Here is a 25,350-nt window from a genome sequence, read left to right on the forward strand (position 1 = left end):
GTTTCAAATCGAATGGATCCTAGAAACAATAACACATACGCAAAGATGAAAGGTCGTGGATGGCTAAATCATCAATAACAACCCACACCTCGGCAGCCACAACCCACACGACCACACAATCAACAACAACCCATACCTCGGCAGCCACAACCAAAAACTCGACCCCACCACCAAACTCACGTAGTCGGCGACCCATTTCATACGAGTGGGTGGAGCTCTCAACAATACTATCGACACGAACCAGTGACACCTCTACCACGAAACTCTGTTTCTCAACCAAATCATTCTTATTCTCTCGATGGCCTTGACTCCCTCCCCGGTGCGAATGAGTTTGACCTTAACCTGTTTAAGGATTTCGTTCAACCAAATCAATCTTATTCGCAAATAGAACACGATCAAGACGCCGTGCCCGAAACGTAAATGAAACAGCCACAAGGTAATACCCACTGTTTTCATGATTTGAATTGATATAGATATAGAATTGATAGATGAAGAATTGGTTACTTGATTGTACACCAAACCGAGATTAGGTTAAGAAAGGGAGATGATGGGTGTTTTTGGTTGTTTGTTGGCGATTCTCCGAAGGTAGAGTGAATCTCTTTACGCCAATCGATCGTGTTGAGTATATTATGAATGATAGTGATGCCTTCGTGAGGTCTTATGAATCTCCTTTTATAGGGAGAATTTATCTTGGAAGAAAAGTTAAGCCTCATTAGGGTTTTCCTAAATCCTAGGCCAGGAATATTATTTCCTTAATTATTGGCTGGAAATGATAAGATCAAATCCCTGAATTGTAGGAAACAATTCTTATCTTTTTACCTTATAGCGGGAACCTTCGTGACGAATGACCCTTCGTATCACAACTCCTTATGATAGGCCCTTCGTACCGACAGAGGGGTATGTCATCATTACTGTTATATAGATATAGAATTGATAGATATAGAATTTGGTTATTGATAGATATAGAATTGTCGAATAGATACATATATAGATACATAGATATATTGATTGATAGAATTGTCGAATAGATACATGTATTCATAGATATAGAATTGTTGAATTTGGTTACTATCTTCATACCCATTGTTTATGTTTCTGTCAAATAGATACATAGATTCATAGATATAGTTTCTGTTTTGTGTTCTTGTATGTTTAGATAGATAGATACATGAATAGATATAGATATATGTTTCGAATTGATAGATATAAATATATGTTCTTGTAACCGATTCTGTTTTGTGTTCTTGTATGATTTAGATAGATAGATACATGAATAGATATAGATATATGTTTCGAATATATAGCTACTGATATATGCTCTTGTATAATTCTGTTTAAATATCAAGATGGCCGTTTAAATATCAATTTTTTATTTGTATAAGTTGGATATTGATTCATGTATTTAAGTTGGAATTCATAGATATATAGCTACTGTCCAATTCGAATTCATAAATACATGTATGTATTTTTGAATTGATTCATGTATTTTAGCGGTATATGAATTGATTTTGTATTTTCGAATTGTAATATTTTTGGATTGTTAAATTTGTTTAATTTTGTTGGATTTGTAATATTCTTGGATTGTTTAAGTTGTTTAATTTATATTGTTAAAGTTGTTTTTTTGTTATAATTGTAGACATGTCTTTGGTAAAGCGGTTGTAACGATCTTGGTGTCTTCAACAACGCGTGCAACTGTGCGAGTTGTTTAAGAAAAAAAGTGGCACAGATTTTACTCATAATCGTGCTTGGGAGGTGGTCAGAAAACATGCTAAGTGGTTGTAACAAAAAAACGTCCAAGATGAGCTTTCAAACCATGATGACAACCGAAGGAAGTCAACTGAATCGGGATAATATGAGTCGGCTAGCAATGATGACCCAAATTTACCTAATCTTAATGAAGACTCATCGCCTTCCATTGATACCCAAAATTGTGGTTTGTGGTGATGTAGGAAGCTGAAGATGTTACTGATTTGCTACATGATAGGATGGGAGGTAGAATTCAGGACTATAAATAGTGGTAAGAGTGCAAGAATTAGAACTGGTAATTGAAGAATGATATTGTCGATATATGGTTTGGATATTCACTTGCAAGACTAGTTTTCAATAAATATCAATTTGAATCAGATATAATCTTAGTAAATTTAGTCTTGTTTTAAAATGAGAAAATTAATACAACGGTTAAATTTGAGAGTGTATGTTCAAATATAGACACTTAAAAAAAATTTACCATAATGGTCATGTGTTCCATGTCACCTAATTATCTTAGTAAGAAATAATAATAACTAATAAGATTATGCCAAGTATTTTTTTTAGGCTTCATATATTCTACTAGCTTGTTTTTATAGATCACTTCTTTAATAAAAAATGGATAAAATTTTGTATAAGATTTATCAATAGATTTATTTAAATAACTGCTTCCCATAAAAATTAATCAAAAGTTAACAAATTTTATAAATAAATATAACGGAAACAAATTATATTACTAAATATAGTATTCTTTTTCTTTCTAATATAAAATCTATCTCAAACTATTTAGTAGAGAAAGAATATTATGCATATCTAAAGAGAAAAAGTTTAAAAATAGTTTGAAATAGATTTTATATTAAAGAAAAGAAAAACAAACTTAATAATAGAATTTGTTTCCGTTATTATTTATAAAATTTGTTGACTTTGATTAATTTTTATGGGAAGCAATTATTTAAATAAATCTATTGATGAACACTATACAAATTTTCTTCATTTTTTATTAAAAAAGTGACCCATAAAAATAAACTAGTACAATATATGAAGCTTAAAAAAAACACTTGGCATAATCTTATTAGTTATTATTGTTTCTTACTAAGATAATTAGGTGGTAAGTAACATATGACCATTGTGTACGTTAATTTTCTTTGTAGGTGTCCATATTCGAACATACACTCTCAAATTTAACCATTATAGTAATTTTCCCTTTTTAAATTAGGAATTATCAAAAACAGTCTTGCTAGTGAATCCAAACAATATATAAGCAATATATTGTTCTTCAATTACCTTAGTTCTTATTCTCCCCTACGTACTCTTACCACTCTTTCATGTGTCCACTTCTACCTTCCATCCATTGGGTTGCCAACCAGCTGAACATCTTTAACTTTCTACATCACCTCAAACCGCAACTCAATGCAAAAATATTAATTAAAGCAAAATGAGTTAAGACAAAGTACTCATGGAAGCTGATATTGGGGTGGCGATAATAGGTACAGTGGTGTTTGGATCATGTTTAAGATAAACACAATTGGCTTTATGTGAAACTCGCTATTAGGATCATAAAAATCATCTTCTAGATTCTGTATATTTGCTTCATCATATATATATATGATGGCTTCCGTTTATTAGTCACAACTTAATGACCACATATCTTACTCAAAAGTGGATCATTAACTGTTATCTTGCAATCAGTCACATTTTACTCTATTACCTTATCAACTTTGAATTTAAATTGATTTCGGGGTTCATGATGACATACCCCTATCGGTACACAAGACATATCGCTAGGAACTGCGATACGAAGGGTTGTCCGTAACGAAGGCTTCCGCTGTAAGATAAAGAGATAGGAATTGTTCCCCTATAATTCAGGGATTCGGTCTTATCTCTTAGTCCATTAAAGAAGGAAACGATCCTCCTGGACTCTTATTTCCTAAGACTTAGGGAAACCCTAAAAAGTCTTTAGCTTTTCCTCCAAGATAAAGTCTCCCTATAAAAGGAGACTCATAAGACCTCACGAAGGCATTCGAATCATTATTCATACACACGATCAATCAGGTCTAAAAACATAATCATCGGCACGATCCCAATCGGCCATATATCAATCATACTCGAATCGGTGTAAAGAGACTAACTCTACCTTCGGGGAATCGCCAACAAATAACCAAAAACACCTATCATCCCTCCTTTCTAAACCTAATCTCGGTTTGGTGTACAATCATTTGGCGCCATCCGTGGGACACGCTCACTCAAAAAGAATTCTGTACGCCCACCATAGATGGTAAAGAAAAACAAAGGTGGACCCTTGAGCCGTAGGAGGCCCGCCCTGGCAGTTGGCCAAAGAGCCGCCCGCCACTTAAGCCCAGTAAAGAACCTGAAGGAAGGTTTTTATTTCCCACCATTAGGAGGAGATAAACCTTCCAATGACCCACTTATCATCCAAGCCTTAATATTCAATATCGAAGTACGAAGGGTTTATCTGGATAGCGGAAGTGAATGTGATGTGATATTCGAACATTGCTTTCTCAAACTTCCGGAGGCTCTAAGGGCCCGACGAATGGACCCCCGCGGCCCCTTGGTCGGTTTCTCCGGAGAGCATGCATGGCCACTGGGAGAACTCGATCTAGATGTCACTATCAAAGACGGGGAATACGAAAGGACCGAAACACTGGACCTATCGATAGTACGATCCCCCTCGCCTTATAATATCATTTTGGGAAGAACAGCAATGCGGAAGATGGAAATGGTCCCCTCAGTAATCCATAGGCTTGTCAAGTTCCAATCAAAGAACGGGATAGGCACGATCCGCTCGTCCTATGAGCAAACAAAACAAATTAACGACGTTAAAAGAATGGAAGAGGAGGTTAAGTCCCTAAAAGAACCTTCGGAGGAAGAGAATATCGTTAAAATCATGGTTAATCCAGGATTTCCGGATCAGACCATTTCCATAGGTGCCCAGCTCTCCGATGAGTGTAAACGGAAACTCCAAAAATTACTACAATCGAATATGGACATATTCGCATGGAAATACGCGGACATGACTGGAGTCCCGAGGGTCATTACGCTGGAGGGTAAAACCACCGTAACGGAGCATCGCTTAAATGAACGAAAGCACATAGAACTGACCCATCAGAAGAAACGAAGCCTCTCCGCTGATAGGGACGAAACGGCAAGAAAAGAGGTGGAAGAACTACTAAAAGCAGGAATAATAAGAGAGTCAGTATATCCGATCTGGATTGCAAACCCCGTAATGGTAAAAAAAAAGGAGACGGACGGTGGCGGATGTGTGTCGATTTCACCAACATAAACAAAGCATGCCTGAAAGATTGTTACCCGTTACCCGAAATAGATTGGAAAGTGGAATCGCTAGCAGGACACAAGTTGAAATGTTCTTTCGACGCATACAAAGGCTACCATCAAATACAGATGGCAGAAGAAGATGAAGACAAAACTGCGTTCTACACCAGCAAGGGGACCTACTGTTATCGAAAGATGCCTTTCGGTCTGAAGAACGTAGGAGCTACGTATCAAAGGCTCGTGGACAAAGCTTTCGCGACACAGATAGGAAGAAATCTGGAAGCTTATGTCGATGACATGGTTATCAAGAGCAGAAATGAAGAAAACCTCATAGAAGATATTCACGAGACCTTTGGAAATCTCCGGAGAATCAACATGAAGCTTAATCCCAAAAAGTGTTCCTTCGGGGTAGAAGAGGGGAAATTCCTGGGATACTACATAAGCAACAAGGGCATTCATGCAAACCCGTCGAAAGTAAACAAGTTGAAACAAATATCAGCACCCAAAACAATCAAAGAAGCTCAAAGCCTAAATGGTAAACTTGCAGCCCTCAGCCGTTTTCTCTCTCGAGGGGCCGATAGACAGCTACCCTTCTTTAAAACACTAAAGGGGTGTGTCACGAACAAAGACTTCAGGTGGACGGAAGAAGCAGGAAAATCCCTAGAGCAAATGAAAGAATATATTGCTGACCTACCGACACTCACAGCTCCGGAACCCAAGGAAACACTCTTTGTGTACTTAGCAGCTTCAGCAGAATGCGTAAGTGTTGTGTTAATAGCCGAAAGAGAAAGGCAGCAGATACCGATTTACTTCGTAAGCAGAGTTTTGCAAGGAGCAGAACCAATTACCCAGAACTAGAAAAATTAGCCCTCGCATTAGTCCATGCGGCACGAAGGCTGCGCAGGTACTTTCAGGCTCATCCTATTGTTGTGCTATCCGACAAACCTATAAAGCAGATATTGTCAAAACCTGGAAAGTTGGGGAGAGTAGCCAAATGGGCTATCGAACTAGGGGAACATGACATAGAGTTCAAAGCACGACATGCAATCAAAGGGCAAGTACTGGCAGATTTTATCAGCGAGGTACACGAAGGCAACAACTCCATGACACACTCCGTGTCGATAGAGGTAGTGGGAAGTGTCGAAAATGACACCTGGAAACTATATACCGACGGAGCCGCTAGCTCCGATGGTTGCGGAGCCGGACTTATGTTAATCAGCCCAGAAGAGAAAGAATTCACCTATGCACTCAGGTTCGAATTCGAAGTGACCAATAATGAAGCTGGGTACGAGGCGCTGTTGGCAGGGCTTCGTATCGCAAGGGATATGAAGATACGGAACATCCAGGTATATGTTGACTCCCAACTAGTGGCGTACCAAGTGAAAGGGACATACGAGGCAAAACAAGGTACCACGAAGCTATACCTACAGAAGGTACAGGAGTTAATAGAATACTTTAGCCACTTCGAAATAGAGCATATAAGAAGAAATCAAAACAAAAAGGCAGATGCCCTGAGCAAGTTGGCATCTCTTACGTTCAGGCATCTGGGAAAACAAGTGCTAGTGGAAGTTCTGAAAGGAAGGTCAATTGGAGAAAAACAGATATCAGATCTCGTAGAAGAGAAGGGCAAAACATGGATGACCCACATCTACGAATACCTTGTAAGTGGGATACTCCCGGCCGATAGGAGCGAGGCTCGCAAGATAAGGGTCAAAGCCCCGCAATATAAGGTACTGGATAAAAAGTTGTACAAAAAAGGTTTTGTTACACCTTGGCTTCGTTGCGTAGGGCCTAAGCAAGCGGAGATGATCATCCGCGAGATACATGAAGGAATTTGCGGTGCCCATTCAGGAGCAAGATCTGTCGCTACTGTGACATCCGTCACCAAAACCGGTAATTTATTATAGTCTCTAACTTACATTCCAAATTTCTTGACTAGTCAATATGCCTATATAGTATAACAAGCATAGAAATGTGGTGATCATTTCCAATATGGGATTTCTATTACTTGAATTTCAATAGTTTAGGATTGAGATATTTGATCTTCCTAAACTTAGATGACTATAACTATCCCCGTAAATTCTAGACTTGTAGTTGTTAGTCATATTTATTTCTAGACATTGATAAATTAGTATACACTATTTAGTGGTGAACGAAATCAATAATTATAAAAATAATATATAATTAGTATAAGTAGTAAGATGGTAATAATAATAGTAAAATATCATATGTTTAGTAAAAAAAATAAAATTCGGTCATATATATATTTTAACATTTACGGTGAGCAAGGAATTTTAATTCCATTAGAATTCTTATGATGCATTAAGTCTAATCATAAACTAACTAAAACACTTATCTCCATATATATATAATAACTATACCCTAAATAAATATAAAAAAAAAAACCAAAACCCTTTTTTGATTCTTTTTTTCTCTTTTGTCGATCAACAACCAAAGCACCACAACATCAAAAAAAAAATTTTTTATTATTAATCATCTCATTGTCAAAGCAAACTTTGGTAAGTTTAATTATAATTCTATTGAATCTTGATTTAAATTACAATTAATAATAAAATTCTTAAAGATTATATTCTATTCTTTTTTTAAGGTATCTAAGAAGAAGATCATCAATCTTGGGGTAAAATCACTTGTATTCTCTTTTCATATATATTAGTCTTTTTATTTATTAGTATAAATATATATATATAAGCATATCTTTTTATTTATTAATCTTTATTTATAAGTAACCTATTTGATGAATATATATTATGGCAAATTTATAATAATGAATGAAAGGGTTTTTTTTAGGGATACATCAAAAGCTTGAAGTATAAATCGTATTAATGTTAAAAGTTTATGTATTTATTGTATTATAATAATTAATGTAATTAGAGAAATTCAATTATGAATGCATGAAAATCATAATAACAGATGTAAATAGGTGTTTGAAAGATTTGAAGGTTTATATATAAATATTAGTTGTAGTAGTCTTTAAAACAGTAAGTTTGGGTTATTTCAGAATCTGGACAGATTCGGTTTGTTAACTTTGAAAGGTCGTATCTTGGTCATGGAAGATGGTTAAGTCACGTTTTTGGTGTCTAAAATTAAGTTCAAGAAGTCTACTTTCTGGTGGAAGTGGTTTCGTGTCAAAATATGAGGTTTAAGGTTGTCAAACGAATTTTATAACAAAACTGCACAAAGCTGAGTTTTCCGAACAGATTTTGGTCGACTTCAAATAGTCATATCTTGGTCGATTTTATGAATTGGAAAATTATTTTTTCCAGAAACATTTTTAAGATGTTAAGAGTGTACAGTAAAAATTTGGATTTTTTTTAAGCTTTGAAGGCCCTTAACTTTTATAAAACTTTTCTGCGCGCAAACAGTGAATTTTCTGACTAGTATGTGATTATGGAATTTTTAAAAAATATTTAACGTACGAAATAAATTAAGTAAAAATTCATGTAAGTTTATAACACTCTAAGGTTACAGTAGTTAAGATTTAAAAACTTGAATTGTTTGTCTCATCTTAATAAAAAATATAGATAAGGTTACCAAAAATTTCAGCGAATAAGAGCTTGTAGAACTAAATCATAAATCATTAAAACAAATACTCTATATTAAGTTATGTGACTTGTAACTTAATAATAGATGACAAATCAGTTGGGAATATTTTGAAAGTAGCCATATATGTATATATCATCAAATACGGGTTATAATGGATGGTTCTTGACCATGTCCATAATTGTAACTTGTTCATATATATGTTGTGTAGATTCTAGCGACCTTGTTGGACTTTGCATAACTACTTGCTTGTTGAGGTGAGTTTCGTGGCCCCTTTTTATTTTATTTCTTTGGGGGAAAATGATGCTCAAAACACTTTTCATTTATTTACTAGTTGTGCCAAAACTTGTTTGTTTTCATGGACAAATACGTGTAATTATGAAATGTGTATGTTATCTTGCTTGTATTGATTTCTTTGATGCAATAGATGTCTTTTGATATCTATTGAAGACTATTGGAAAACTATCGACCAACTTTATACTCCAGCTGGTAGTTGTTGGTATTTAAAGCATGATTGAGTTGTTGGCAGGAGTGATGGGGATTGTGTTGTTGGATAACTATGATGGCATTGATCAGTATTTAGTATGCTACTACAGGTTTATATTTACACTATTGTTCAAACCTCATATATCATGCACAACAAATTCATTTGTATTCCTTTAAACCTACGAACTTACCAACATTATGTTGACATTTTCGAGCATTCATTTTCAGGTAATAACAATGCTTAAGGAGATTGAGTATAAGGACTTTAGGAAGACCAGTAAAAAGATCCTTCATGGACTCCTAGATTGCATTTGAACATTCAATACTATTTGCTACTTCTTTTGCTATTTGAGGCGTGTTGCCTAGACTTATCCCGCTTGTGGAAATTACTTCTATTTGGATTTCATTTAGTATTTACTCTATTATAAACTCCATGTGCTATGCCATAACTTTTCGTCATATCCTACGATTCCGCCTAAGGTGGGGTGTGACAGCTACGAAGGCCATGCGACTCGGATATTTTTGGCCAACAATGCACCAAGACTCCACGGCCTTATTAAAGAGCTGCGAAGCTTGTCAACTGCGCACTAATGTTCCACGACAACCGAAAAATGATATGATTTCAGTAACCTCGGCATGTCCATTCATGCAGTGGGGAATCGAACTCGTGGGACCCCTTCCCGAAGGTCAGAACAAAAAGAAATTCCTGGTCGTAGCCATTGATTACTTCACTAAGTGGGTGGAAGCAAATCCACTTGCCACAACAAACGGGGATCAGATAAAAAAATTCGTATGGGAACATATCATATGTAGGTTCAGGGTACCACATACAATAATATCTGACAATGGCCCACAATTCGCAAAGGGTGTCTTCCCTGAATTTTGTAACAATATGCAGATAAAACAATCGTTCATATCTGTATATCATCCCCAAAAAAATGGGCAAGTAGAAGTGACCAACAGGGAAATAATAAAAGGTATAGAGAAGAGACTCGGACGAAGTCATAAAGGATGGATAGATGAACTGCCATTGGTCCTTTGGGCCAATAAAACAACATCCAAAAGAAGCAATGGGGAAACCCCTTTCAGTTTAGCGTATGGGACGGAGACTGTAGCACCTGCAGAGTTCCAAGTCTCCACATATAGGACACTGAATACCGAAGGAAACTCGGAAGAATCGAGGATTGACCTCGACCTATTGGAGGAACGACGAGAAATCGCAGCTATCAGAGAAGCTGCCTTCAAAAAGAAGATTGAAGGGTACTACAATAAAAAGGTAAAACCTACAGCATTCAAAACAGGGGACTATGTACTGCGGTTAAATAGCGCAAGTGAGGAGGAATACACCGGAAAGTTAGGCCTAACATGGGAAGGCCCATATCGGGTGCGAACAACGTTCGGGAACGGAGCATATAAACTGGAAACACTTGAAGGAGCCCCGGTAGACAGAACTTGGAACAGTTCGAACCTAAAAAAATTCTACTGTTAGATTTTCTCTCTTCTCACATAAGCATTTTTTATGTATTTTATATAAAGCAGAAATCCTGCAATAAAAAAGGACCAGTAGTCTTCAAATATCACACAAGAGACGGCTATAGTCCTACACATACATGGTCACGAACCATATTAAAGCCCCATGAGGGACATACAAAAAAGACTAGTCATTTACAAATAAGAGGATCGCAACCTCATAAAGGGAAAAAGCTGACAGGGACGCCTGAACAAACGACCCTATAAATACATAAATATAACGGAATCCAAGTAGAGGGCATACAAGTCTGATACAACTAAATTTCATATAGCTAATCAAAACGGGGCTTAACAACAAGAAAGTAATACGCCTCGGGATCACGAAGATGAGTGATATCATGAATATAGTTACTATGATAACTTGCCAGCTTAAAAATGGATTGGTCGAATGCCTCCTTCACCTTTAGGTATTCTGGAGACTTTTCGGAATGGGTAGCAGAGAGAATCCCTTTCTTCTTGGATGCATTCACAACAGCATCAATCAAAGCAACAACCTCGGGACCCGTTGCAAGAGTTTCGCAGACGTGAGGAATAACCTTCTTCACAAATGCCTCCACTTCCTCCCGTAGACACATTTTCTGCAGATCCTTCTGCAAGATCTCATCATGACGCCTTCCTAAACTAGCCCAGAGCGCTTTTACCTCCACGTCTTGTTTCGACAACCGCTTTTCAAGCACGGCGATTTTGTCAAGTAAATTCCCAGCCATCGACTGCGACTTTTTCAACATATCTTGAGAATACTCGTATTCTCGGCATAACCCACGGACCAATAAGTTTTTCCGTTCACTCATTTCTTCTGATGCCAGTTCTTTCTCCATAAACTCACGAGAGGAATTACCTGAAAAAGATATGGGGGGAACAACAGTAACACCTTTTCCCTTCTTTGCCAGAGCATCATCCATAGGAGCAGCCGATGATCCAACCTCTGCCGCCTTTCTTTTTGAAGTCATGATAGTGGAAGACGATAGAAATTAAGCAAGAAAAGTATGATAGCACGATGGAGAAATAAGAAAAATGCAAAACAAAGTTATTTAAAGTGACGGTTGTATACTTTTATAAGGGAACAGTCAGTATACCCTAATCGTCGATCCAGCACTTTGGGATACGTGCACTGACAACGAGGACTTTAGGTTTTCCCACTTTTTCACAAACACCCCCTGAGCAAATATAACAATTTCCGAATAAGTCCAATGCAATGATTGTTTGGCAAAAATCATCACCTCGGACTAGGGGGCTTGATGATATACCCCTATCGGTACACAGGACATACCGCTAGGAACTGCAATACGAAGGGTTGTCCGTAACGAAGGCTTCCGCTGTAAGATAAAGAGATAGGAATTGTTCCTCTATAATTCAGGGATTCGGTCTTATCTCTTAGTCCATTAAAGAAGGAAACGATCCTCCTGGACTCTTATTTCCTAAGACTTAAGGAAACCCTAAAAAGTCTTTAGCTTTTTCTGCAAGATTAAGTTTTCCTATAAAAGGAGACTCATAAGACCTCACAAAGGCATACGAATCATTATTCATACACACGATCAATCAGGTCTAAAAACATAATCATCGGCACGATCCCAATCGGCCATATATCAATCATACTCGAATCGGCGTAAAGAGACTAACTCTACCTTCGGGGAATCGCCAACAAACAACCAAAAACACTTATCATCCCTCCTTTCTAAACCTAATCTCGGTTTGGTGTACAATCAGTTCAATATTAATATCTTCTAATCATCGACATCAATACCAGCTGTAGGTGACGATTCAATAATAATATCATCCCCCTTTCACTCATTTGTTATCATCTCAGGTAGAAGGTCATCATGTTGACAAACATGCATAGAAGTCAATTTTACAAATGATTCAATAATAATATCATCCCCTTTCACTCATTTGTTATCATCTCAGGTAGAAGGTCATCATGTTGACAAACATGCATAGAAGTCAATTTTACAAACATTCTTATAACCCTCGTTCAAGGACGGCTCCATAATGGGGCAGTGTGGGCAACTGCCCCCATTTCAATTTTGGTATAATGTAATTTTTTAGAGATATATTTATAGTTTTATTCTTAAATAATACTCGTAACGATAAACAGAAAATACATTATACAAATAAATGTCACAATCATTGTCATAAGCCTCTTCTTTGGAAGTATGTTACTTATGTTGGGAGCATTAGTTTTGAGATAAAATCTTCTATTGGTAAAGTAAAAATCTTCAATTATTTTGATTTTTAACGAAGTTGAAAAAGAGAAATTGAAGAAAGTGTTTTATTTGTTTGGGTAATTGTATCAAAATTTATCACATGCTCTAAAATTGCAAAGAATAATATTCGAGTTAAAGATAGATGTTCTCATAACTGGCACCCACACAAAATTATTTTAAGGGTCCATTTTTTCTAAATTCTCCGTTGAGAGTTAATTTTTATTTAAAAATTTTTTTCCTCTCAAAGATGAATCTAATAAATATAATAAAAGACTTTTAAATTTGCCCCCTCAAAAAAAAAAGTTCTGATGTTCAAAAAGTTCTGGCTTCGTCTCTGCCCTCATTTAAAAATACTACAAACCATTAACCAACTTCCAGTCATTGACTACCTGATGTTCAGGCAAACAATAATACACCTTTTTTTTATTGGTTCTTCTGATCATAAGCCTTTTAAAAATATACCAAATGAGTTAATTCCATTGCCCTAAAATCAATATCAACTCTTGTAGTTCTTATCCCGGCCATTGTGATACGCAAATGGTTTTGGACAAAATATACCATCAACGTCAAAACGATTGCAGAGGAATGGCCGATCGAATGGGAAACTTTTAGTGGAAAAGGAATGTCATTTAACCAACTTTCGTGGGATTGCATTTGTCTATTTTGATAACTTTGAGGTTAGAAATCAAAAGTTGATGGTAAAAATACCTGGTTTTACCTCATGTAAACGACAACTATTCCGTATGGACGCATGCATGGTTAGTGTTAGCAATCCAAGTTGCAAAACATTAGTTGGTTTCCATTTTGTTGACAATTGTTATCTTTGATATATATTTTATAGGTTTAAGGTAATTAAAATAAAACAAATATTAAGGAAAAACAAATAAAACAATAGATTTTTCTTCACTGAAAATCAATGTGCATCATAAAAATCATCGTGCATTAATTGCTATGTGAATCTTCGTACATCACTTTAACCATGATCTAAGGGTCAAGATCTTGTTTTATTTAATTGTTTTTACTTTAATTAATACCTGTTTTACAATAATCAATCTCAGATTTTATAATATATAATTATTTACTTTAACTTTATAGTTGTTTTTACTATATATATTTTATGTGAATTTATTGAGAAATATGATATAAACATAAAACGTGTAACGCTTGGAACTAACTTAATTAAAAGAATTTATTTAATTTAGAGAAAGGTTGCATTAGACAATGATCCATCGATTCCATATTTCCATGTTTAGTAGCTTTTATCCATTAGGCTCAGGGATCTATGTTATGACAAGTACTATACAAAATCGATCCCCATTTATAATTTTCAGTTCAATGTTAGAAAAAAGCAAAAACAAATTTACATCAAACTACCAAAGAGAATTTGACTCGGTTGTTGGACACTTGGATTAAGCTAAACCTTGGGCCCAGATCTATAAACCTTTAATTTACTAGGCCCAAACCATCTCTGATCGTGTTCTTAAAAGTTACTGTAAAAGTTAAGACCATTTAGTTGAACCAAAAATATACGTAAAAGACATAAATGAGTGTGTCTTAATGTAGTGCATAAATTTACAAAAATCAATATTAATCTAATTTTGCTTGAGTTACACAAACTTTACAAGTCACATAATAATAATACTTCATATATTTATTTCATATACGATTTGAACTTACAATCTTTATGTTTAGACAAATTTAAACAGTGACAGGGTAAAACTATCTAACATTGCTTATCATATACAAGCATCATATTTTAACAAAAACGTAAATTCTTCTCATAAATATTTCTACGAATCCTTGTACTCAGACATGTAGTTCGTATAAAAGAATATGAATAAATGTGTCATTTTTTTAAAATTATTTTTTCTCTGGTACTTTGAGCCTACAAACCCATATGAGATGAGTAGTGATTAATCTTTTTAATTGATCAACCAAATAATTCTCTTAATCATAAGATTAAGGCATATGAAAAAATCAAAGGGTGATGAAAAAAGATAATAAATGAACTGAATTAGGCATATCAAATTTTTGTGGTAGAAAGATTATTAGGCAAAGTTTTTAAGATAATCAGTTATTTTTCATACAGAATTGAACAAGAAAAACAAGGAGAATATATGTTAACACCTCTAATCGTTTGAGGCTGAGCTTCGCTAAAATATACTAACAATTTTTTTAAAAGACATACATATTATTTATTTATTATTATTAAAAAAATGTAAGTAAATACTTACATTTTTTTAAGAATAATAAATAAATGATATGTATGTCTTTTAAAATAATTGTTAGTATATGTGTAGCTGTATAGTACTACTCCTTTTTAACTTTTGATAAAAACTTCACAAGTAATGACAGGACTCCATAAAAATATCATACGAGTAATATACAATAGAAACAAAAAGGTCATTCTAATTACAAACAACATGATATCTTACATTTTTTAAAGTTTTTAATACTATAAAAAGATATTCATTGATGGTCCATGTGAGGAAGCACAAATTGAAGAAAGAAGTAAGGGGGCGGTTTCAGAATCTCGAGGAGTATATTCAAGGGATAGTTGCACATAATACGTTCGTGGATGAAGCTCCACCATCCGACAACCATACCATATCTAAAGGCCCATAATTCCCATATCCCTTTCTATACCAAAAAATATCATATTCATAGCCAATCCTAATTACAGACTACATGTCTACATATATGTATTTGAGATATAAAAGTGCATCCACTATAAATATAAGACTTCCAAATATATTTCATGTAATGTAACATCATACTAGTATATTTCATGATATACTTTTTAATTATATAGATTACCTACATTTTTTACTAGTATATTTTTACTACATTATAAGACATTTAAAGTGATGAGTTTCAAAATTTTAATGCTAAATACAAGTATTTCATATCTACTCTAAACATATTTTTAAGGCGAAATTTAAAAATGCAATTAGTACATCTCACTATGTATATCAAAATTGATTTATTATGATGTTTCTAATAACATATGAATAAACGTCGCGCTAATTTTATATTATAAATTTGGAGTTTAGCTATGTAAAAACTTGTAGTTTTATAATAAATTAGTATTGACATCATTGAGATATGGAAGAAAAGGCGTTAGAACAATTCAACAACATTACAGGGGACACTACTCGTATTGTGCATGACCGAACATGTAGTTTAGACAAGAGTTAAAAGGTTGATATTTTGGAAAAAGTTGAACAAAAATGTAGTGACAATGATAAAACATATATATAATGTTATCATTTGATATAATTAAATTACATTTCAATTTTTTTTTACTGACTTACAAACCAAATATGATTATTTTAAGAACTAAAATATGAATTCCACTGAACATAGTTAATTAAGTCCAGCAGTGACCAAGAAACCTTAGATGTAGGATGGGTTTCATCCGCTTCGGACTTTGATTATTTAACATGCTATCATATGTATATTAAACTTGATATATGACTTTTATATGAATTTTGACTTATTATCATTGATTTGGCTTATCTCAAACAAATTTTTTAGCTCCGCCACTGAAGTCCAATATGCATCTTAAAACTTTAAATCTAAGTTTTTCTAAATTTTGATCCCGTTAACAAATTTTTAGTTATTTTGAAAACACTTTATAAGCCAAGCCACTCTTACATATGGTCTCATTCATTGAATATTCTTCAGATTAGGGGTGACCAAAAACCGAACCGAAAACCGAAAAAACCATGAAAACCGAAAAAAACGAAAACCGAAAAAACAAAAAACCATTGCTTTTGGTTTTCTAAAAACAGAAAGTTTTTGTTCTGTTTTGGTTTCTAATGAAAAACCAAACCGAACCAAAAATATATAATTTTACTTTATTTTATATTTATATCATTTTATTATTAACTTTTGATAAATATGTTACTATATTTGCATTTTTAGGTGTATATAATAATATCATATATATTTTAAGTGAAAATACACAACAAAATTAATTTGTTTTAATAATTGTATAATTAAACAACGCGTAAAAAATATAAATAGAGTGTATAAAATTTGTTTGAAGTTTGTACAACTTACTTTTATGGATTTGTTGTCATTTTTGTAGTGTTATTGTTACTAATATTTTTTTGAAAATTTGTTGAAATTAATTAAGGTATAATTATAGGGTATAAACTTATTAACTTTTGAAGCTCAATTTGACCAAAGCCACAAATAGTTAAAAACCGACTAAAACCGGAAAACCGAACCAAAATAGACCCAAACCGAAAAAATCGAAACCGAAACTCAATGGTTTTGGTTTTCAAAATCCGAATTATAATGGTTCGGTTTCGATTTAGTCAAAAACCGAACCAAACCGAACCGTACTCATCCTTACTTCAGATTATGCAATTTGTTAGTCAAGCGAGAACAACTATACATAAAATTCAAAGAACAATGGCTTCCTCGTGACTATGCACCTTATCAATCCATGGTTGTGATTTAATAGTATTGCATATTATATATAGGAAGAAATGAATATGAGGTTGTACATTTGTCCCCCATCTAAGCTTAAGTAGGGAACATCCCATTTAATACTTGTCACTAACTTCAAGTTAACAATGTACTAAAAACTTAATACTTAATGAATATGGTTCCCGCGCAATGCGGCGATGGTGGTGGGAAAGGTGGTCTATGGTGTCGGTAATGGTACTATTGGTGGTGGTGACGGTGTCAAGTGGTGTCGGTCATGGTATATTGTGATAGTAGAACTTTTTAGAAAATAAGGGCTTAAAGTGTTAATTATTTTAATAAAGGTTTAAACTATAAATTAATTCATTAAAAGCAAATTTGGTATTTACAAAAATTTCTTTCCATAATGGGTGTTTATTAAAGATAATTTAATAATTTCGTATGTAATTATTTCTAAAAATGAAGGTCCGATAATAATCTTTATCTTTATAGTGGAATATAGATAGCGAATATCAATTTTCAACATTCAATTTATTTATTAACATTAAACTAAAAAAAATCGACCTATTACTCAATTAAGTAACAGGGTCGGCCCTGCATATGGGTAGGCAGGGCGACGGCATAGAGCATGACTTTAACGGGGGCATACAATTTGTAGTCCATGTTACACTATAGTATGTTCATTAACGACATTTTAAAACCAAGAAATGTTTAACTTGGTTGAAATTGGTAGGTTAAATAGAAAAAAGAAGAAAGCAGTTTTAGTTTTATGTCCAATCAGAAAATATAGTGGCCTGGCGGGACAGATATATTAGCCGCAATTATGGAAAAATGAAGAAGATAACTTACCAAATAGATTTACAGCCTTTTATTATTACTATTGTTTTTTGGGTCCCTAGTTTATATAAGACCCTAACTTATTTTGAGTCTTTAGAATTTATCTTGTAATTATTTGGGGATCGTCTTTATTTTACTATTGTGATTTGTGAATAGCCTAGGCACCTATTATGTTAAATTTTCTTATTGACAAGTATTACTCTTATTACTGTAATTTTCTGTTGAACAACTAATTACGTATTACATACACTAAATTTAGTTTTATTAGCTCTTAAAACTACCCTAAAACGTATCTAAGATTTGAACTTTTACAAACATTTAAAAATGTAGATATTTTAGTTAAGCAGATTATTTTAGTTAAAGGTTGACAAATGTTAGATTACCACAATATAACATATTTTACTTTAAAAGATTAATGAAAACATCATTACATGTATGTGATTTATGTTGATCTTAATTATGATTTGAAGTTATTTGCTAAGTTTGTAAAAATGTATTTATATAAAGAAAAATCGACTTAAAAATGACCGTTCTTGTTTGATATGAGTTCAAATCTCTTAAACTAAACGTGTTGTTCGTCTACAAAATTTAATAAGGGCATATTTAAACTATCAAGCCCTAAACATCAAAAATCTAGGACCGGTAATTATCATGCGAAATGTTATTACAAAATGAAACTTGTCACCTTCCCATCCAAGCCCGAGTACATGTCCACACTCCACACCTCCAAGGCTCCAAGGACACTTTTTCTTTTTTGAATAGTTTTATTTTCAGAAAAACTTTATTAAATATCCTATTGGGCAAATAAGTCTTTTTACTAGTGCTTTCTTTTCTTGAAAACAACAACCTATCACATGAAGTGTTTTGGTCCAAAAAATATCACGCTCTATATTTGTTTATTGAAATGAAAATGGATGTGTAACATACTAATTCCATGATACTTTTTAGCTAGAAAATAAATTAGGGAGCAATATACACATGACACTTTAATATTAGATCGAATATGTGAATGTTAAATTTAGACCATGACTAGTTACTTATACCAAGAATTTAAAAATGTGGTTAATTTGTGATTTAGTTTTACACACGATATGTTTTCAATAATTAGTTCATTTGACTAATAGACATTAGACAATGAGTAATTGTTTTATTTATAAAAGTTAGGTTCAAGAGAAAGCATTTCATATAGTAAAACAAAGTCCCATAGGCTTTAGATTATGATAGTGTCGTAATAATTAAGAAAGATAAATATTGATAAGATTTTACAGTGTAAAGTCTTATGAGGTATGTAACTGGTTTTAAACAAAAAAGTTTTGATATTTGAACTATAGATAAAAGTTAATTTCTTTGCCAGAACTTTTGCATGACATTTATAGTGATTTATGCAATAACGATTCTTTTAGACAATTTAAATGAAAGACTGTTTTCTAGGATTCTTCTAAATTAAAGGTCAAATATTTCTAAAAACTAAAAAAGTTAACGTAGAAAATTCAAATATGGGAATATTCATCATCTTATTACAATTCGATTAGGTGAGAATACTCTCTAACAATAACCAAGTAAAAAAAAAACAAACAATAAAAAAACAAACAAACAATGTAGTCTAAACTTCGTATTATATATTGGATTTGTACTTAAAAACAACACAATTATATTTGTATGCATGTTAATAATAGTCTCTACCAATTATCCTTAATTAACTTAACAAGTAGTAATTTATTTAAAACTAAAAACAGAAAACAATAAGGGTTCGTTTAATTTGAAAAAACATCCTCTATTTTTCATTTTTATTTTTCTAGAAAACATAAAATTCAAAAAATACATTTAAATCATAGTTTTCTAAAAGTATTTTTCATAAAAATAAAAAACATTATTTTACATTAATACATGAAAAATTGGAAAACATTTTTTATTTATTGTTTTTAATTTTCACTTTCTAAATTTTAAAAACCTCATATTATATTAATCACCCCCACACCCTCGTCCTGTCCCCTATCACCCTTTGTGCACACCCTCGTTACCCCCGCCCCTACCCATCTCTGACCTCCCACTTAACCAAGTATATTAAGATTAACCTAAAAATCTTTATATATTTGGTTAAGATTAGCCTAAAAACTCTTAATATAGGCGAAAATGATAAATCCACATTAAGATTAATCTAAAAGTCTTCCTAAAATTATAAGAATGTAACATGTTTTACACATTAATTCTCTTTCTTAATCTTGCTCCTTGATTTTTTCACATATCATCCATTATTTAATTAGAAAAATTAATTATTTTCCGCCTACATAATCTAATTTAGCTTTTTAAATAAGAAGAATCCATTATATATTAAACAGCCCAATCTCTCTGTAAAAAAAAAAAAATTCTGATTTTCTGATTCTGCAAATTCCAATTTTGTCTTCTTTCACCACCACCAAAGGTTTTAGGTCTTTCCTTTCATTTCTCTTTTACATAAACCTCCTTTTTCATTACACACACTCCTTCACATTATCTTCACACCTCTCTCTCTATTCTTATCTTATCAAGTTTCTTGAATTCAAGAAACTTGAACACACACAAATAAGAGTCTGTGTGTGTAGGTGTGTGTCTGCGTGTGTGAAAATGGAAGGTGTAATTCAAACAAAAGCCACCCTTTTATCCCTTCCTTCAAACCCACAAACCAAAATCTTCCTCAACAAATTTTTACACCAAAAAAAACCATCTTTATCTTTAATAAATACACAAAAAAGATTCAATCTTTTTCCAAATCCCTTAAATTCAGCCAAATCCACATCTGGGTTTTGTACAAATCTTAATGGGCATTCAAAATTTCAAAGCTTTTTTAAAAACCCAGAATTTTTCAGCTCAAAAAACCCCAGAAATTTCCATGTCTGTCAAGCTTCTGCCGCCGCAGCCGGCGGCGGCGGCGGTGAGTTGGAGGCTGAAAGTCCTAAGATAATGGGTATTGAAGTTTTGACATTAAAAAAGATTGTGCCATTAGGATTAATGTTTTTTTGTATTTTGTTTAATTATACAATACTTAGAGATACAAAAGATGTATTAGTTGTAACAGCAAAAGGATCAAGTGCTGAAATTATACCATTTTTGAAAACATGGGTGAATTTGCCAATGGCAATTGGATTCATGGTTTTATATACAAAGTTGTCAAATGTATTATCAAAGAAGGCACTTTTTTATACTGTAATTCTTCCATTTATTGCGTTTTTCGGCGCTTTTGGATTCGTTTTGTATCCACTTAGCAATTATTTTCACCCAACTGCACTTGCTGATAAGCTTCTTGGTGTTTTGGGACCTCGGTTTCTTGGACCGCTTGCTATTATGAGGATTTGGAGTTTTTGTTTGTTTTATGTTATGGCTGAGCTTTGGGGGAGTGTCGTTGTTTCGGTTTTGTTTTGGGGGTTTGCAAATCAGGTATATTACTGTTTATTGAGTTTATATTGATATTGAAGTGAAACTGTGTTTGAATTGCGAACTTGGTTAAATTTATTGCTTTTAGATGGTAATTGTTGTGCTTTTGAGGATATATGCCTATAGCAAAAAGATTTTTTATTTTTTTATTTTTCCCATTGAAGATTTGGAAATTCTTTATAGCATGTGTTATTTGTCTGTATGCATATATACATACTTAGAGCCTTAGAGGTGGTACCAAAGGGAGGGCAAGAGGGGAAAATGCCCCTCGAAATTGAAATTTTACCATGGATTTTTTTCAAATTTTTAAATGATGTCTGCTTTTGGATTTGATTTTCATGAATCTTTAATTTTACCCCTTTTAAATTTTTTTATGGGTACCACCTCGGTACATACTTATATAAATGTATACATTCATATAATCATATTTATACATGTATATAAATAAATAGTGTTTTTATAGCTGAAAACCTTTTCTTGTGATAGATGTACACATTCATATTTATACATGTATATGGATACAGATAGTGTTTTTTTTAGCTGAGCACCTTTTCTTGGGACTTTATAGTGAGTGTGAACTGTTTCTAAACAGTTATCATTTTCCGTCTTGCACTCCTTTGTGGCCGGAGGTCCCTATGGAAGCAGTCTCTCTACCTTTGTGTAGAGGTAAGACTGTCTACAACTTACCTCCCCCATACCCCGCGCAGGGATTGGGTCCTGTTGTTGTTGTTGATCAGATTTTGAGAGTAATATAGACTTGCTACAGTAAGAATGAGTTTCGATAGTAACTGTAAAACTAGGTACCTATCCCTGACTTTAAATTTTCAGTCCATTGCAGTTAATTATGCTTCTGTATACTTACGATATACATACATGTTTATAGATACATGTCTGTTCATGTGTGTATACAAATGAATCGGCATGTATGAACATGCATGAGAAACAAAGAATTATCCATACTGCTATTGTGCCAATCCTTGTTAAATGAAATGTTTGACTGTGACCACTCTCTTGCAGTTTAACTTTGCCACTATAACTGTAGATGGTTCTAAGTTTGATCATTTATATATTCTGTGTAGATTACAACCGTGGAAGAAGCCAAAAAGTTCTATCCTCTATTTGGTCTCGGAGCCAATGTTGCATTGATTTTCTCGGGCCGTACTGTGAAGTACTTCTCGAATATGAGAAAACATTTGGGTCCTGGAGTCGATGGATGGGCTATTTCTTTAAAATACATGATGAGTATTGTCGTATTAATGGGGGTTGCCATTTGCGGTCTTTATTGGTGGGTCAATACATATGTTCCTCTTCCTACCCGAAGCAGCAAGAAGAAGGTAACATCTCAAATCTGAAGTATTTGCGCATTGAAACTAATTATCTCATCATTTAACTTACTTTAAGAGTTTAAGAGGCTTTAGTTTTTATATACAACTGGTATCTACTTTTCCTAAAAAATATGCTGTTGTTCATTTTGCCCATTAATTTTTAAACATTCAGAATTTTCTACACACTAAATAGAAGTGATTGGCTGATTATCAAATTATTAAACAACTGAAGTACAGCAGAAGCATTATTTTCTATGACCAGTTTATTACAACGAATTCTGATTATCCTATTCTATGAAAGTTTTGGCTCTCATTATATGTTTATCCAGTGTTCAAAATAAAGGTTGAATGCTTGTATTGCAGGAGAAGCCAAACATGACTACAATGGAGAGTTTGAAATTTTTGGCATCATCACCATACATCAGGGATTTAGCTACATTGGTTGTAGCCTATGGAATAAGCATCAATCTTGTGGAAGTTACATGGAAATCTAAGCTCAAGGCTCAGGTAAATCTTCTGTTAATGGGTGACAGTTTACACAAACGATAGTCATATATAAATAAAAAAGGTAGGGGCAAAACCTGGATAACTAATATAAGAGTACGAAAACTTTTATTTAAATAGTGAATTCATTTCCAAAGAAGGTTCTAAATACATGAGAATGCTTTGGGTGATTTATTAGGCCTTTTGACATGTTTTTTTTTTTTTTCTCAAGCATTTGATTTTATTGCTTATTGTATTGGTTTGAACAAAAGATATAACTCACTTTCTTTCTTTTTTTCTATTCTTTTATTTGACATATGTGGGGAGGATTTTGATCCATTTACACATAAATGGGTCGAGTTGGAATATGTTTTATCTTAAACGGGTCAGATAAGAGAATGTGTTGACAAGGGGACAGTCAAATGGGGTTGAATGACCAAACCAGGTAGAAAGTTGTCTAGACGCCAAATTGTTCTACCAATGCATAACCTCCAGATTTTCTTTGTTATAAGAAGTAGATTATTACCATAACATACTCGTAATAAATATTGGCTTCATATATGAAGCATTTTTTTATGACAATTAGAAAAACTCAAAAAAATATCTGCTGGTCAACCCATCTCGGTCCCGGTTGTCATCCTGTTCGGACGGTGCTAAGAATGACCTGTGTCAATCCTAAACCTGTTTTGACCTGTTACCGAACCTAATAATGGCCTGTCCATCTTGCCACCTCTTCTATGCATAGTCAAGATATTTCCTCGGCTTCTTACCCTCTTTTTTTGCTGTCTTTAACACAGTTTCCTAGTCCGAATGAGTATTCTTCCTTCATGGGTGACTTTTCGACGGCAACTGGAATAGCAACATTCACAATGATGCTGTTAAGTCAATGGATATTCAACAAGTATGGATGGGGGGTTGCCGCCAAAATTACACCCACTGTTCTGCTTCTAACTGGTGTTGGGTTCTTCTCGTTGATCTTGTTCGGTGATCCCCTGGGACCAGGTCTCATGAAATTCGGGATCACTCCCCTTTTAGCAGCGGTTTATGTTGGTGCAATGCAAAATATATTCAGTAAAAGTGCAAAATACAGTTTGTTCGATCCTTGCAAGGAAATGGCTTATATTCCATTGGATGAAGACACCAAGGTATGTCACTTAAAGCTTCCCATATAGCGTACAATTAATGTTTATTATTTTGTTTTGTGGGTCCCATTTATATAGTGCAGTTTTGGAGGTGTACATATGTATGTTGAAGCTGATTATCATATATAATTATCATTTTTCTTGTTCAGGTTAAAGGTAAGGCGGCCATAGATGTTGTGTGCAACCCGTTGGGCAAATCAGGAGGAGCTCTGATTCAACAATTCATGATCTTAACATTCGGTTCACTTGCTAACTCAACACCGTACCTTGGTGGAATACTTCTAGTGATTGTGCTCGCATGGTTAGGTGCCGCCAAGTCATTAGACACACAATTTACGGCACTGAGACAAGAAGAAGAGTTGGAGAAGGAGATGGAAAGAGCTGCAGTCAAAATCCCGATTGTTTCCTCAAATGTGGACACAAACGGGTCATTGGGCAGTGATTCAAACAGCAACAGTTCGACAGAAAGCTCGTTTCCTAGGAATGCTTGAATTTGAGAATCGTGGTTTTATAGGATATAGCGTTTAATACAGGTTAAGATTGAAACTAAGATGTTTTACAAGCTCGTATGCTGTTTTGTGTAGGATAATAATGAGAGGAAAGGCAGGAATGCTGTCTACTTTTAAGTCTTTAAGGTTTATGGAAATGAAGATTTTCTATTTGTTGTAATTTGTTGTTTTCTTCGAAGGGTAAACAGAGGAATTGTATGCAGTAATTCTTTTAGTTGAGCTTGATTTAAGAATCAATTCTTCAACATCTTTTTGGACATGTCTAGTTGTCTACCAGTACTTTTATTATGTTGTTCAAACAGCAAGTTTATGCAAAATTGCCTTTTCTAAGGAAAAGGGGCCAGTAGAAAATTATCATGGTCATCCAAAGTTATCAAGATTCTTCGTT

General features: G+C 33.7%; 1 protein-coding gene across 1 annotated transcript; it reads left to right on the forward strand.

The window, feature by feature from the left end:
* The first annotated feature begins 20,538 nt into the window (after positions 1-20,538).
* Positions 20,539-25,221, forward strand: LOC122607193 (plastidic ATP/ADP-transporter-like). The gene is made up of 5 exons (XM_043780119.1): positions 20,539-21,506; positions 22,583-22,837; positions 23,192-23,335; positions 24,109-24,456; positions 24,603-25,221. The coding sequence occupies exons 1-5, from the start codon at positions 20,697-20,699 to the stop codon at positions 24,942-24,944; spliced, it is 1,899 nt and encodes a 632-aa protein (XP_043636054.1). The 5' UTR covers positions 20,539-20,696; the 3' UTR covers positions 24,945-25,221.
* The last annotated feature ends 129 nt before the right edge of the window (positions 25,222-25,350 follow it).

This window comes from Erigeron canadensis, chromosome 7 (genome assembly GCF_010389155.1).
Source record: "Erigeron canadensis isolate Cc75 chromosome 7, C_canadensis_v1, whole genome shotgun sequence".
NCBI lineage: Eukaryota > Viridiplantae > Streptophyta > Magnoliopsida > Asterales > Asteraceae > Erigeron > Erigeron canadensis.

What these genes read in the sequence shown, in the direction of transcription:
- LOC122607193 (XM_043780119.1), top strand. Translation starts at nt 20,697, where the DNA reads ATGGAAGGTGTAATTCAAACAAAAGCCACCCTTTTATCCCTTCCTTCA. An exon ending in TTTGGGGGTTTGCAAATCAG is followed by an intron (nt 21,507 to 22,582) that starts GTATATTACTGT and finishes TATTCTGTGTAG; the next exon opens with ATTACAACCGTGGAAGAAGC. An exon ending in AATCTAAGCTCAAGGCTCAG is followed by an intron (nt 23,336 to 24,108) that starts GTAAATCTTCTG and finishes TCTTTAACACAG; the next exon opens with TTTCCTAGTCCGAATGAGTA.